The sequence below is a fragment of the Mustelus asterias genome, unplaced genomic scaffold (assembly GCF_964213995.1).
Source record: "Mustelus asterias unplaced genomic scaffold, sMusAst1.hap1.1 HAP1_SCAFFOLD_4795, whole genome shotgun sequence".
Taxonomy (NCBI): Eukaryota; Metazoa; Chordata; class Chondrichthyes; order Carcharhiniformes; family Triakidae; genus Mustelus; species Mustelus asterias.
This window is the reverse complement of record NW_027594738.1, coordinates 689-13,434: the sequence shown is the minus strand read 5'-3', so window position 1 is coordinate 13,434 and position 12,746 is coordinate 689. Positions and strand designations below refer to the sequence as shown.

The following is a 12,746-nucleotide window of genomic DNA, read 5'->3' as shown; positions in this document are numbered from 1 at the left end:
GTGTGTGTATGTGAGACAGTGTGTGTGAGATGTGAGTGTGTGAGAGAGTGTGTGAGTGTGAATGTGTGTGTCTGAGTGTGTGTGTGAGAGTGTGTGTGAGTGTGTGCGTGAGAGTGTGTGTGTGTGAGTGTCTGTCTGAGAGAGAATGTGTGAGAGTGTGTGAGTGTGTGTGGGAGAGCGTATGAGAGAGAGAGTGTGTGTGTGAGACAGTGTGTGTGTGTATGTGAGTGTGTGCGAGTATGAGAGTGTATGTGAGAGTGTGTGTGAGAGAGAATGAGAGAGTGTGTGTGTGTGTTTGTGTATGTGAGACAGTATGTGTGTGTGTGTGTTTGAGAGTGTGTGTGAGAAAGAGTGAGAGAGTGAGTGAGCGAGCGAGTGTGTGTGTGTGAGAAAGTGAGCGAGTGAGAGTGTGTGAGTGTGAGTGAGCGAGTGCGTGTGTGTGAGAAAGTGAGTGAGTGTGAGTGAGTGAGCGAGCGTGTGTAAGAAAGTGAGTGAGCGTGCGTGTGTGTGTGTATACAAACCCTCAGTCTCCGTGCTGCCATGTAGTCCCTCCCTGTCACTGTGTTGTTGTCTGAGTTGACGGTGAGATCTCTCAGACACGGGTACGCCCAAGACCGCAAGAAACTCCAAAGGGTCGTGAATGTAGCCCAATCCATCTCGCAAACCAGCCTCCCATCCATTGACTGTCTACACTTCCCATTGCCTCGGAAAAGCAGCCAGCATAATTAAGGACCCCACGCACCCCGGACATTCTCTCTTCCACCTTCTTCCATCGGGAAAAAGATACAAAATTCTGAGGTCACATACCAACCGACTCAAGAACAGCTTCTTCCCTGCTGCTGTCAGACCTTTGAATGGACCTACCTCGCATTAAGTTGATCTTTCTCTACACCCTAGCTATGACTGTAACACTACATTCTGCACTCTCTCCTTTCCTTCTCTATGAACGGTATGCTTTGTCTGTATAGCGCGCAAGAAACAATACTTTTCACTGTAGTTTAATACATGTGACAATAATAAACCAAATCTAATCGGTTTTACTGAAATCACTTTATTAAATACAGAGTCGTGTTGCTGGCATTGAGAAAATGTAAACATATTTAAAAATATAATTGAAGATTCTGATTAAATGTACAATATTTATACAGGAGAATGTGCCTGGACAGTCTGCGGTAAACTCGACAAGCGAGAGCGTTATCCGCAAAAAGATTTAACTTTGGAATGTTCCACACACACTGATCCAGCTCCCGCTCCGATCCCTGCTCGGTATCCACTTGGTCACATGCTCCTCACGGTCGGTCACATGATGCACAGCATCAGCTGACGTGGAGAGTTTTTTTTGCTGTTGAGGAGTGTGGCTCATCGACTGGGTGAGGCTTCACACCATGGTGGCTCGCCGTTGCTGGAGCGTGAGAGTTGGAGAATCGAGAGGAGATTGGCTACTGCTGGGCTCAGGCTGCTGGGAGAGAGAGGAGGGTTCATCCACAGATCCAATCCCCTTCCCGTTCACTCCCACCGTACACAATCCCAATCCCCTTCCCATTCGCTCCCACTGTACACAATCCCAATCCCCTTCCCGTTCACTCCCACTGTACACAATCCCAATCCCCTTCCCATTCGCTCCCACTGTACACAATCCTAATCCCCTTCCCATTCGCTCCCACTGTACACAATCCCAATCCCCTTCCCGTTCACTCCCACCGTACACAATCCCAATCCCCTTCCCATTCACTCCCACCGTACACAATCCCAATCCCCTTCCCATTCGCTCCCACTGTACACAATCCCAATCCCCTTCCCGTTCACTCCCACTGTACACAATCCCAATCCCCTTCCCATTCACTCCCACTGTACACAATCCCAATCCCCTTCCCATTCGCTCCCACTGTACACAATCCCAATTCCAAACCCCTTCCCGTTCACTCCCACTGTACACAATCCCAATCCCCTTCCCGTTCACTCCCACTGTACACAATCCCAATCCCCTTCCCATTCACTCCCATTGTACACAATCCCAAACCCCTTCCCGTTCACTCCCACTGTGCACAATCCCAATTCCAAACCCCTTCCCATTCACTCCCACTGTACACAATCCCAATTCCAATCCCCTTCCCGTTCACTCCCACTGTACACAATCCCAATCCCCTTCCCATTCACTCCCATTGTACACAATCCCAAACCCCTTCCCGTTCACTCCCACTGTACACAATCCCAATTCCAAACCCCTTCCCATTCACTCCCACTGTACACAATCCCAATCCCCTTCCCATTCGCTCCCACTGTACACAATCCCAATTCCAATCCCCTTCCCATTCGCTCCCACTGTACACAATCCCAATTCCAAACCCCTTCCCATTCACTCCCATTGTACACAATCCCAAACCCCTTCCCGTTCACTCCCACTGGACACAATCCCAATTCCAATCCCCTTCCCATTCGCTCCCACTGTACACAATCCCAATTCCAAACCCCTTCCCATTCACTCCCATTGTACACAATCCCAAACCCCTTCCCGTTCACTCCCACTGGACACAATCCCAATCCCAAACTCCTCTCCATTCACTCTCACTGTAAACAATCCCAATGGACCCAAATCCCTTCCCATTCACTCCCTCTGTACACAATCCCAATCCCAAACCCCTTCCCATTCACTCCCACTGGACACAATCCCAATCCCCTTCCCATTCACTCCCACTGGACACAATCCCAATCCCAAACCTCTTCCCGTTCACATCCACTCTACCCAATCCCAATGGACACAAACCCCTTCCCATTCACTCCCACTGGACAGAATTCCAATCCCCTTCCCACTCACTCCCACTGTACAATCCCAATGGACCCCAATCCCTTCCCATTCACTCCCACTGGACACAGTCCCAATCTCAAACCCCTTCCCATTCACTCCCACTGGACACAGTCCCAATCTCAAACCCCTTCCCATTCGCTCCCACTCTACACAATCCCAATGGACCTAAGCCCCATTCATTCGGGATACTTGGGATGGTGTTATCCGACCATGGCCTGTTTCCCGATGTGAGCTGTGACTGTATTTACCATTCTGTCGGGAGAGGGAGCTGTCTCGGAGACACTCGCTGGGGGTTTCCTATCCCGCGATCGCCAGTTTGAAATGGCGTACGGTGCATTGAGATAGAAAGGGTTGGGGGACATGGAACTCTCTCGATCCCAGTCCTCAGTGTTCTGGAACGATACAGAGGAAGAAGGGCTATCAGCAAGACAGAATGGCCTGAATAACCAGAAGCAAACAGGAATATCTACAATCTATAGATGCAGTAACGCAATTCCAGACATTTACTTAGCGCCAGTCCCCACTTCAACACATCTCTCCCCGGGAAGCCTCTCTCTCCCCGGGAAGCCCCTCTCTCCCCGGGAAGCCCCTCTCTCCCCGGGAAGCCCCTCTCTCCCCGGGAAGCCCCTCTCTCCCCGGGAAGCCCCTCTCTCCCCGGGAAGCCCCTCTCTCCCCGGGAAGCCCCTCTCTCCCCGGGAAGCCCCTCTCTCCCCGGGAAGCCCCTCTCTCCCCGGGAAGCCCCTCTCTCCCCGGGAAGCCCCTCTCTCCCCTGGAAGCCCCTCTCTCCCCTGGAAGCCCCTCTCTCCCCTGGAAGCCCCTCTCTCCCCCGGAAGCCCCTCTCTCTCGGGGAAGCCCGTCTCTCTCGGGGAAGCCCGTCTCTCTCGGGGAAGCCCGTCTCTCTCGGGGAAGCCCGTCTCTCTCGGGGAAGCCCGTCTCTCTCTGGGAAGTGCATCTCTCTGGGAAGTGCATCTCTCTGGGAAGGGCATCTCTCTGGGAAGGGCATCTCTCTGGGAAGGGCATCTCTCTGGGAAGTGCATCTCTCTGGGAAGTGCATCTCTCTGGGAAGTGCATCTCTCTGGGAAGTGCATCTCTGTGGGAAGTGCATCTCTGTGGGAAGTGCATCTCTGTGGGAAGTGCATCTCTCTGGGAAGTGCATCTCTCTGGGAAGTGCATCTCTCTGGGAAGCTGTCGCTCCGATCCGGAATGCTGACAACCTTGCCCGAGTCTGGGCCATTCCCGAATTCGGAGAACGGGCTCCGATTAGGGGGAGAGGGACGTGAGTGTGAACAGCAAAGGGTGACTGTTCTGATTGGCTGTTCAGTACCTTCTCCCCCCGCACCCACCCAGCACCTTCCCTCGCACAGGGAGCGCAGCGTCACCCCGGACCCTCCCCCGCACCCACCCCGGACCCTCCCCCGCACCCACCCTGCACCGTCCCTCGCACAGGGAGCGCAGCGTCACCCCGGACCCTCCCCCGCACCACCCCGGACCCTCCCCCGCACCCACCCCGGACCCTCCCCCGCACCCACCCCGGACCCACCCTGCACCTTCCCTCGCACAGGGAGCGCAGCGTCACCCCGGACCCTCCCCTGCACCCACCCCGGACCCTCCCCCGCACCCACCCCGGACCCTCCCCCACACCCACCCAGCACCATCTCTCGTACAGGGAGCGCAGCGCCACCCCGGACCCTCCCCCGCACCACCCCGGACCCTCCCCCGCACCCACCCCGGACCCTCCCCCGCACCCACCCCGGACCCACCCTGCACCTTCCCTCGCACAGGGAGCGCAGCGCCACCCCGGACCCTCCCCCGCACCCACCCCGGACCCTCCCCCGCACCCACCCTGCACCTTCCCTCGCACAGGGAGCGCAGCGACACCCCGGACCCTCCCCCGCCCCCACCCCGGACCCTCCCCCGCACCCACCCTGCACCTTCCCTCGCACAGGGAGCGCAGCGTCACCCTGGACCCTCCCCCGCACCCACCCCGGACCCTCCCCCGCACCCACCCCGGACCCTCCCCCGCACCCACCCTGCACCTTCCCTCGCACAGGGAGCGCAGCGACACCCCGGACCCTCCCCAGCACCCACCCCGGACCCTCCCCCGCACCCACCCCGGACCCTCCCCCGCACCCACCCCGGACCCTCCCCCGCACAGGGAGCGCAGCGCCACCCCGGACCCTCCCCCGCACCCACCCCGGACCCTCCCCCGCACCCACCCTGCACCTTCCCTCGCACAGGGAGCGCAGCGTCACCCTGGACCCTCCCCCGCACCCACCCCGGACCCTCCCCCGCACCCACCCCGGACCCTCCCCCGCACCCACCCTGCACCTTCCCTCGCACAGGGAGCGCAGCGACACCCCGGACCCTCCCCAGCACCCACCCCGGACCCTCCCCCGCACCCACCCCGGACCCTCCCCCGCACCCACCCCGGACCCTCCCCCGCACCCACCCAGCACCTTCTCTCGCACAGGGAGCGCAGCGACACCCCGGACCCTCCCCCGCACCCACCCCGGACCCTCCCCCGCACAGGGATGCAGCGTCACCCCGGACCCTCCCCCGCACCCACCCCGGACCCTCCCCCGCACCCACCCCGGACCCTCCCCCGCACCCACCCCGGACCCTCCCCCGCACCCACCCCGGACCCTCCCCCGCACCCACCCCGGACCCTCCCCCGCACCCACCCCAGACCCTCCCCCGCACCCACCCAGCACCTTCCCTCGCACAGGGATGCAGCGTCACCCCGGACCCTCCCCCGCACCCACCCCGGACCCTCCCCCGCACCCACCCTGGACCCTCCCCCGCACCCACCCTGCACCTTCCCTCGCACAGGGAGCGCAGCATCACCCCGGACCCTCCGCCGCACCCACCCCGGACCCTCCCCCGCACCCACCCCGGACCCTCCCCCGCACCCACCCCGGACCCTCCCCCGCACCCACCCTGGACCCTCCCCCGCACCCACCCAGCACCGTCTCTCGCACAGGGAGCGCAGCGTCACCCCGGACCCTCCCCCGCACCCACCCTGCACCGTCCCTCGCACAGGGAGCGCAGCGTCACCCCGGACCCTCCCCCGCCCCCACCCCGGACCCTCCCCCGCACCCACCCCGGACCCTCCCCCGCACCCACCCTGCACCTTCCCTCGCACCCACCCCGGACCCTCCCCCGCACCCACCCTGCACCTTCCCTCGCACAGGGAGCGCAGCGACACCCCGGACCCTCCCCCGCACCACCCCGGACCCTCCCCGGACCCTCCCCCGCACCCACCCAGCACCTTCCCTCGCACAGGGAGCGCAGCGACACCCCGGACCCTCCCCCGCACCACCCCGGACCCTCCCCCGCACCCACCCCGGACCCTCCCCCGCACCCACCCCGGACCCTCCCCCCGCACCCACACCGGACCCTCCCCCGCACACACCCAGGACCTTCTCTCGCACAGGGAGCGCAGCGTCACCCCGGACCCTCCCCCGAAACGGGACACCCACCAAAACCGGGCCCCATCAGAGACACTTGCCCCACCCCGGACACCCCCCATCCCCACCCTCCCAACCCAACCCCCCCTCCACCTCACCACCACTCACAAGATCTGTCTTGTTGGAGATGCTTCTCTGTGGGATCCCCGCTCGTGCCTGTGTCACCGGGGCACCCACGGGTGCTGGTAGTTTGGATTCCGTCTGCAGGGTGCTTCCCCAATCGCTTGGACGCTCCTGCGGGGGAAGACTGGACATCAGCAAAACGACGGGGAAAACGATTCGCGGCAACGCAGAACTCATCCGCCTGACCCTCCGACAGTGCAGCCCTCCCTCAGTACTGACCCTCTGACAGTGCGGCACTCCCTCAGTACTGACCCTCTGACAGTGCGGCACTCCCTCAGTACTGACCCTCTGACAGTGCGGCACTCCCTCAGTACTGACCCTCTGACAGTGCGGCGCTCCCTCAGTACTGACCCTCTGACAGTGTAGCACTCCCTCAGTACTGACCCTCTGACAGTGCGGCACTCCCTCAGTACTGACCCTCTGACAGTGCGGCACTCCCTCAGTACTGACCCTCTGACAGTGCGGCACTCCCTCAGTACTGACCCTCTGACAGTGCGGCACTCCCTCAGTACTGACCCTCTGACAGTGCGGCACTCCCTCAGTACTGACCCTCTGACAGTGCGGCACTCCCTCAGTACTGACCCTCTGACAGTGCGGCACTCCCTCAGTACTGACCCTCTGACAGTGCGACACTCCCTCAGTACTGACCCTCTGACAGTGCAGCACTGCCTCAGTACTGACCCTCTGACAGTGCGGCACTCCCTCAGTACTGACCTTCTGACAGTGCGGCACTCCCTCAGTACTGACTCTCTGACAGTGCGGCACTCCCTCAGCACTGACCCTCCGACTGCGCGGCGCTCCCTCAGCACTGACCCTCCGACAGTGCGGCACTCCCTCAGTACTGACCCTCTGACAGTGCGGCACTCCCTCAGTACTGACTCTCTGACAGTGCGGCACTCCCTCAGTACTGACCCTCCGACTGCGCGGCGCTCCCTCAGTACTGACCCTCTGACAGTGCGGCACTCCCTCAGTACTGACCCTCTGACAGTGCGGCACTCCCTCAGTACTGACCCTCTGACAGTGCGGCACTCCCTCAGTACTGACCCTCTGACAGTGCGGCACTCCCTCAGTACTGACCCTCTGACAGTGCGACACTCCCTCAGTACTGACCCTCTGACAGTGCAGCACTGCCTCAGTACTGACCCTCTGACAGTGCGGCACTCCCTCAGTACTGACCTTCTGACAGTGCGGCACTCCCTCAGTACTGACTCTCTGACAGTGCGGCACTCCCTCAGCACTGACCCTCCGACTGCGCGGCGCTCCCTCAGCACTGACCCTCCGACAGTGCGGCACTCCCTCAGTACTGACCCTCTGACAGTGCGGCACTCCCTCAGTACTGACTCTCTGACAGTGCGGCACTCCCTCAGTACTGACCCTCCGACTGCGCGGCGCTCCCTCAGTACTGACCCTCTGACAGTGCGGCACTCCCTCAGTACTGACTCTCTGACAGTGCGGCACTCCCTCAGTACTGACCCTCCGACTGCGCGGCGCTCCCTCAGCACTGACCCTCTGACAGTGCGGCACTCCCTCAGTACTGACCCTCTGACAGTGCGGCACTCCCTCAGCACTGACCCTCTGACAGTGCGGCACTCCCTCAGTACTGACCCTCTGACAGTGCGGCACTCCCTCAGTACTGACCCTCTGACAGTGCGGCACTCCCTCAGTACTGACCCTCTGACAGTGCGGCACTCCCTCAGTACTGACCCTCTGACAGTGCAGCACTCCCTCAGTACTGACCCTCTGACAGTGCAGCACTCCCTCAGTACTGACCCTCTGACAGTGCAGCACTCCCTCAGTACTGACCCTCTGACAGTGCGGCACTCCCTCAGTACTGACCCTCTGACAGTGCGGCACTCCCTCAGTACTGACCCTCTGACAGTGCGGCACTCCCTCAGTACTGACCCTCTGACAGTGCGGCACTCCCTCAGTACTGACCCTCTGACAGTGCGACACTCCCTCAGTACTGACCCTCTGACAGTGCGGCACTCCCTCAGTACTGACCCTCTGACAGTGCGGCACTCCCTCAGTACTGACCCTCTGACAGTGCGGCACTCCCTCAGTACTGACCCTCTGACAGTGCGGCACTCCCTCAGTACTGACCCTCTGACAGTGCGGCACTCCCTCAGTACTGACCCTCTGACAGTGCGGCACTCCCTCAGTACTGACCCTCTGACAGTGCGGCACTCCCTCAGCACTGACCTTCTCCTTGGCTGCAGGTTTCTCAGTCCCAGTTTTCTTCTTCTTGTCTGAAAGGATCAGAGAATTTACATTAAGCTGTGGCACATTCCGGAATGTTCCAGTGCTGAACTCGGATATCGAAAGGAGACCTCAGCTCGGAAGCTGAATGCGGAACTCCAGACACTCCTCAACTGACATACAATCCTCCCTATCTCTGTAACCTCCTCCAGCCCCTACACCCCCTCCCTATCTCTGTAACCTCCTCTAGCCCCTACACCCCTCCCTATCTCTGTAACCTCCTCCTGCCCCGACACCCCTCCCCATCTCTGTAACCTCCTCCTGCCCCTACACCCCTCCCTCTCTCTGTAACCTCCTCCGGCCCCTACACCCCTCCCTATCTCTGTAACCTCCTCCAGTCCCTACACCCCTCCCTATCTCTGTAACCCCCTCCAGCCCCTACACCCCTCCCTATCTCTGTAACCTCCTCCAGCCCCTACACCCCTCCCTACCTCTGTAACCTCCCCCAGCCCCTACACCCCTCCATATCTCTGTAACCTCCTCCAGCCCCTACACCCCCTCCCTATCTCTGTAACCTCCCCCAGCCCCTACACCCCTCCCTATCTCTATAACCTCCTCCAGCCCCTACACCCCTCCCTATCTCTGTAACCTCCTCCTGCCCCTACACCCCTCCCTATCTCTGTAACCTCCTCCAGCCCCTACACCCCCTCCCTATCTCTGTAACCTCCTCCAGCCCCTACACCCCCTCCCTGTCTCTGTAACCTCCTCCAGCCCCTACACCCCTCCCTACCTCTGTAACCTCCCCCAGCCCCTACACCCCTCCATATCTCTGTAACCTCCTCCAGCCCCTACACCCCCTCCCTATCTCTGTAACCTCCTCCAGCCCCTACACCCCCTCCCTATCTCTGTAACCTCCTCCAGCCCCTACACCCCTCCCTACCTCTGTAACCTCCCCCAGCCCCTACACCCCTCCATATCTCTGTAACCTCCTCCAGCCCCTACACCCCCTCCCTATCTCTGTAACCTTCTCCAGCCCCTCCACCCCTCCCTATCTCTGTAACCTCCTCCAGCCCCTATACCCCCTCCCTATCTCTGTAACCTCCTCCAGCCCCTACACCCCTCCCTATCTCTGTAACCTCCCCCAGCCCCTACACCCCTCCCTATCTCTGTAATCTCCTCCAGCCCCTATACCCCCTCCCTATCTCTGTAACCTCCTCCAGCCCCGACACCCCTCCCTATCTCTGTAACCTCCTCCAGCCCCTACACCCCTCCCTATCTCTGTAACCTCCTCCAGCCCCTACACGCCTCCCTATCTCTGTAACCCCCTCCAGCCCCTCCCTATCTCTGTAACCTCCTCCAGCCCCTACACCCCTCCCTCTCTCTGTAACCTCCTCCAGCCCCTACACCCCTCCCTATCTCTGTAACTCCCTCCAGCCTCTCCCTATCTCTGTAACCTCCTCCAGCCCCTACACCCCTCCCTCTCTCTGTAACCCCCTCCAGCCCCTCCCTATCTCTGTAACCTCCTCCAGCCCCTACACCCCTCCCTATCTCTGTAACCCCCTCCAGCCCCTCCCTATCTCTGTAACCTCCTCCAGCCCCTACACCCCTCCCTATCTCTGTAACCCTCTCCAGCCCCTCCCTATCTCTGTAACCCCCTCCAGCCCCTCCCTATCTCTGTAACCCCCTCCAGCCCCTCCCTATCTCTGTAACCCCCTCCAGCCCCTCCCTATCTCTGTAACCCCCTCCAGCCCCTCCCTATCTCTGTAACCCCCTCCAGCCCCTCCCTATCTCTGTAACCTCCACCAGCCCCTACACCCCTCCCTATCTCTGTAACCCCCTCCAGCCCCTACACCCCTCCCTATCTCTGTAACCTCCCCCAGCCCCTACACCCCTCCCTATCTCTGTAACCTCCTCCAGCCCCTACACCCCTCCCTATCTCTGTAACCTCCTCCAGCCCCTACACCCCCTCCCTATCTCTGTAACCTCCTCCAGCCCCTACACCCCTCCCTATCTCTGTAACCTCCTCCAGCCCCTAAACCCCTCCCTACCTCTGTAACCTCCTCCAGCCCCTACACCCCTCCCTCTCTCTGTAACCCCCTCCAGCCCCTACAACCCTCCCTATCTCTGTAACCTCCTCCAGCCCCTACAACCCTCCCTATCTCTGTAACGTCCTCCAGCCCCTACAACCCTCCCTATCTCTGTAACCTCCTCCAGCCCCGACACCCTCCCTATCTCTGTAACCTCCTCCAGCCCCCTGCACCCCTCCCTATCTCTGTAACCTCCTCCAGCCCCTACACCCCTCCCTATCTCTGTAACCTCCTCCAGCCCCTACACCCCTCCCTATCTCTGTAACCTCCTCCAGCCCCTACACCCCTCCCTATCTCTGTAACCTCCTCCAGCCCCTACACCCCTCCCTATCTCTGTAACCTCCTCCAGCCCCTACACCCCTCCCTATCTCTGTAACCTCCTCCAGCCCCTACAACCCTCCCTATCTCTGTAACCTCCTCCAGCCCCTACAACCCTCCCTATCTCTGTAACCTCCTCCAGCCCCGACAACCCTCCCTATCTCTGTAACCTCCTCCAGCCCCGACACCCTCCCTATCTCTGTAACCTCCTCCAGCCCCCTGCACCCCTCCCTATCTCTGTAACCTCCTCCAGCCCCTACACCCCTCCCTATCTCTGTAACCTCCTCCAGCCCCTACACCCCTCCCTATCTCTGTAACCTCCTCCAGCCCCTACACCCCTCCCTGTCTCTGTAACCTCCTCCAGCCCCTACACCCCTCCCTGTCTCTGTAACCTCCTCCAGCCCCTACACTCCTCCCTATCTCTGTAACCTCCTCCAGCCCCTACACCCCTCCCTCTCTCTGTAACTCTCCTCCAGCCCCTACACCCCCTCCCTATCTCTGTAACCTCCCCCAGCCCCTACACCCCTCCCTATCTCTGTAACCTCCTCCAGCCCCTACACCCCCTCCCCATCTCTGTAACCTCCTCCAGCCCCTAAACCCCTCCCTATCTCTCTAACCTCCTCCAGCCCCTAAACCCCTCCCTATCTCTGTAACTCCCTCCAGCCCCTACACCCCTCCCTATCTCTGTAACTCCCTCCAGCCTCTCCCTATCTCTGTAACCTCCTCCAGCCCCTACACCCCTCCCTCTCTTTGTAACCCCCTCCAGCCCCTCCCTATCTCTGTAACCTCCTCCAGCCCCTACACCCCTCCCTATCTCTGTAACCCCCTCCAGCCCCTCCCTATCTCTGTAACCTCCGCCAGCCCCTACACCCCTCCCTATCTCTGTAACCCTCTCCAGCCCCTCCCTATCTCTGTAACCCCCTCCAGCCCCTCCCTATCTCTGTAACCCCCTCCAGCCCCTCCCTATCTCTGTAACCCCCTCCAGCCCCTCCCTATCTCTGTAACCCCCTCCAGCCCCTCCCTATCTCTGTAACCCCCTCCAGCCCCTCCCTATCTCTGTAACCTCCACCAGCCCCTACACCCCTCCCTATCTCTGTAACCCCCTCCAGCCCCTACACCCCTCCCTATCTCTGTAACCTCCCCCAGCCCCTACACCCCTCCCTATCTCTGTAACCTCCTCCAGCCCCTACACCCCTCCCTATCTCTGTAACCTCCTCCAGCCCCTACACCCCCTCCCTATCTCTGTAACCTCCTCCAGCCCCTACACCCCTCCCTATCTCTGTAACCTCCTCCAGCCCCTAAACCCCTCCCTACCTCTGTAACCTCCTCCAGCCCCTACACCCCTCCCTCTCTCTGTAACCCCCTCCAGCCCCTACAACCCTCCCTATCTCTGTAACCTCCTCCAGCCCCTACAACCCTCCCTATCTCTGTAACCTCCTCCAGCCCCTACAACCCTCCCTATCTCTGTAACCTCCTCCAGCCCCGACACCCTCCCTATCTCTGTAACCTCCTCCAGCCCCCTGCACCCCTCCCTATCTCTGTAACCTCCTCCAGCCCCTACACCCCTCCCTATCTCTGTAACCTCCTCCAGCCCCTACACCCCTCCCTATCTCTGTAACCTCCTCCAGCCCCTACACCCCTCCCTATCTCTGTAACCTCCTCCAGCCCCTACACCCCTCCCTATCTCTGTAACCTCCTCCAGCCCCTACACCCCTCCCTATCTCTGTAACCTCCTCCAGCCCCTACAAC

The 12,746-nt window shown here is 60.6% G+C and overlaps 1 protein-coding gene across 1 annotated transcript; it reads right to left on the bottom strand.

Annotated features, from left to right (window-relative positions):
• Positions 1–1,040: 1,040 nt before the first annotated feature.
• Positions 1,041–8,642, bottom strand: LOC144491236 (uncharacterized; the record flags this gene model as incomplete). Its single annotated transcript, XM_078208917.1, has 4 exons — positions 1,041–1,456; positions 3,055–3,198; positions 6,382–6,507; positions 8,596–8,642. Coding segments are annotated over 4 exons (395 nt in total), but the record flags the coding sequence as incomplete, so codon positions are not given.
• Positions 8,643–12,746: the final 4,104 nt, after the last annotated feature.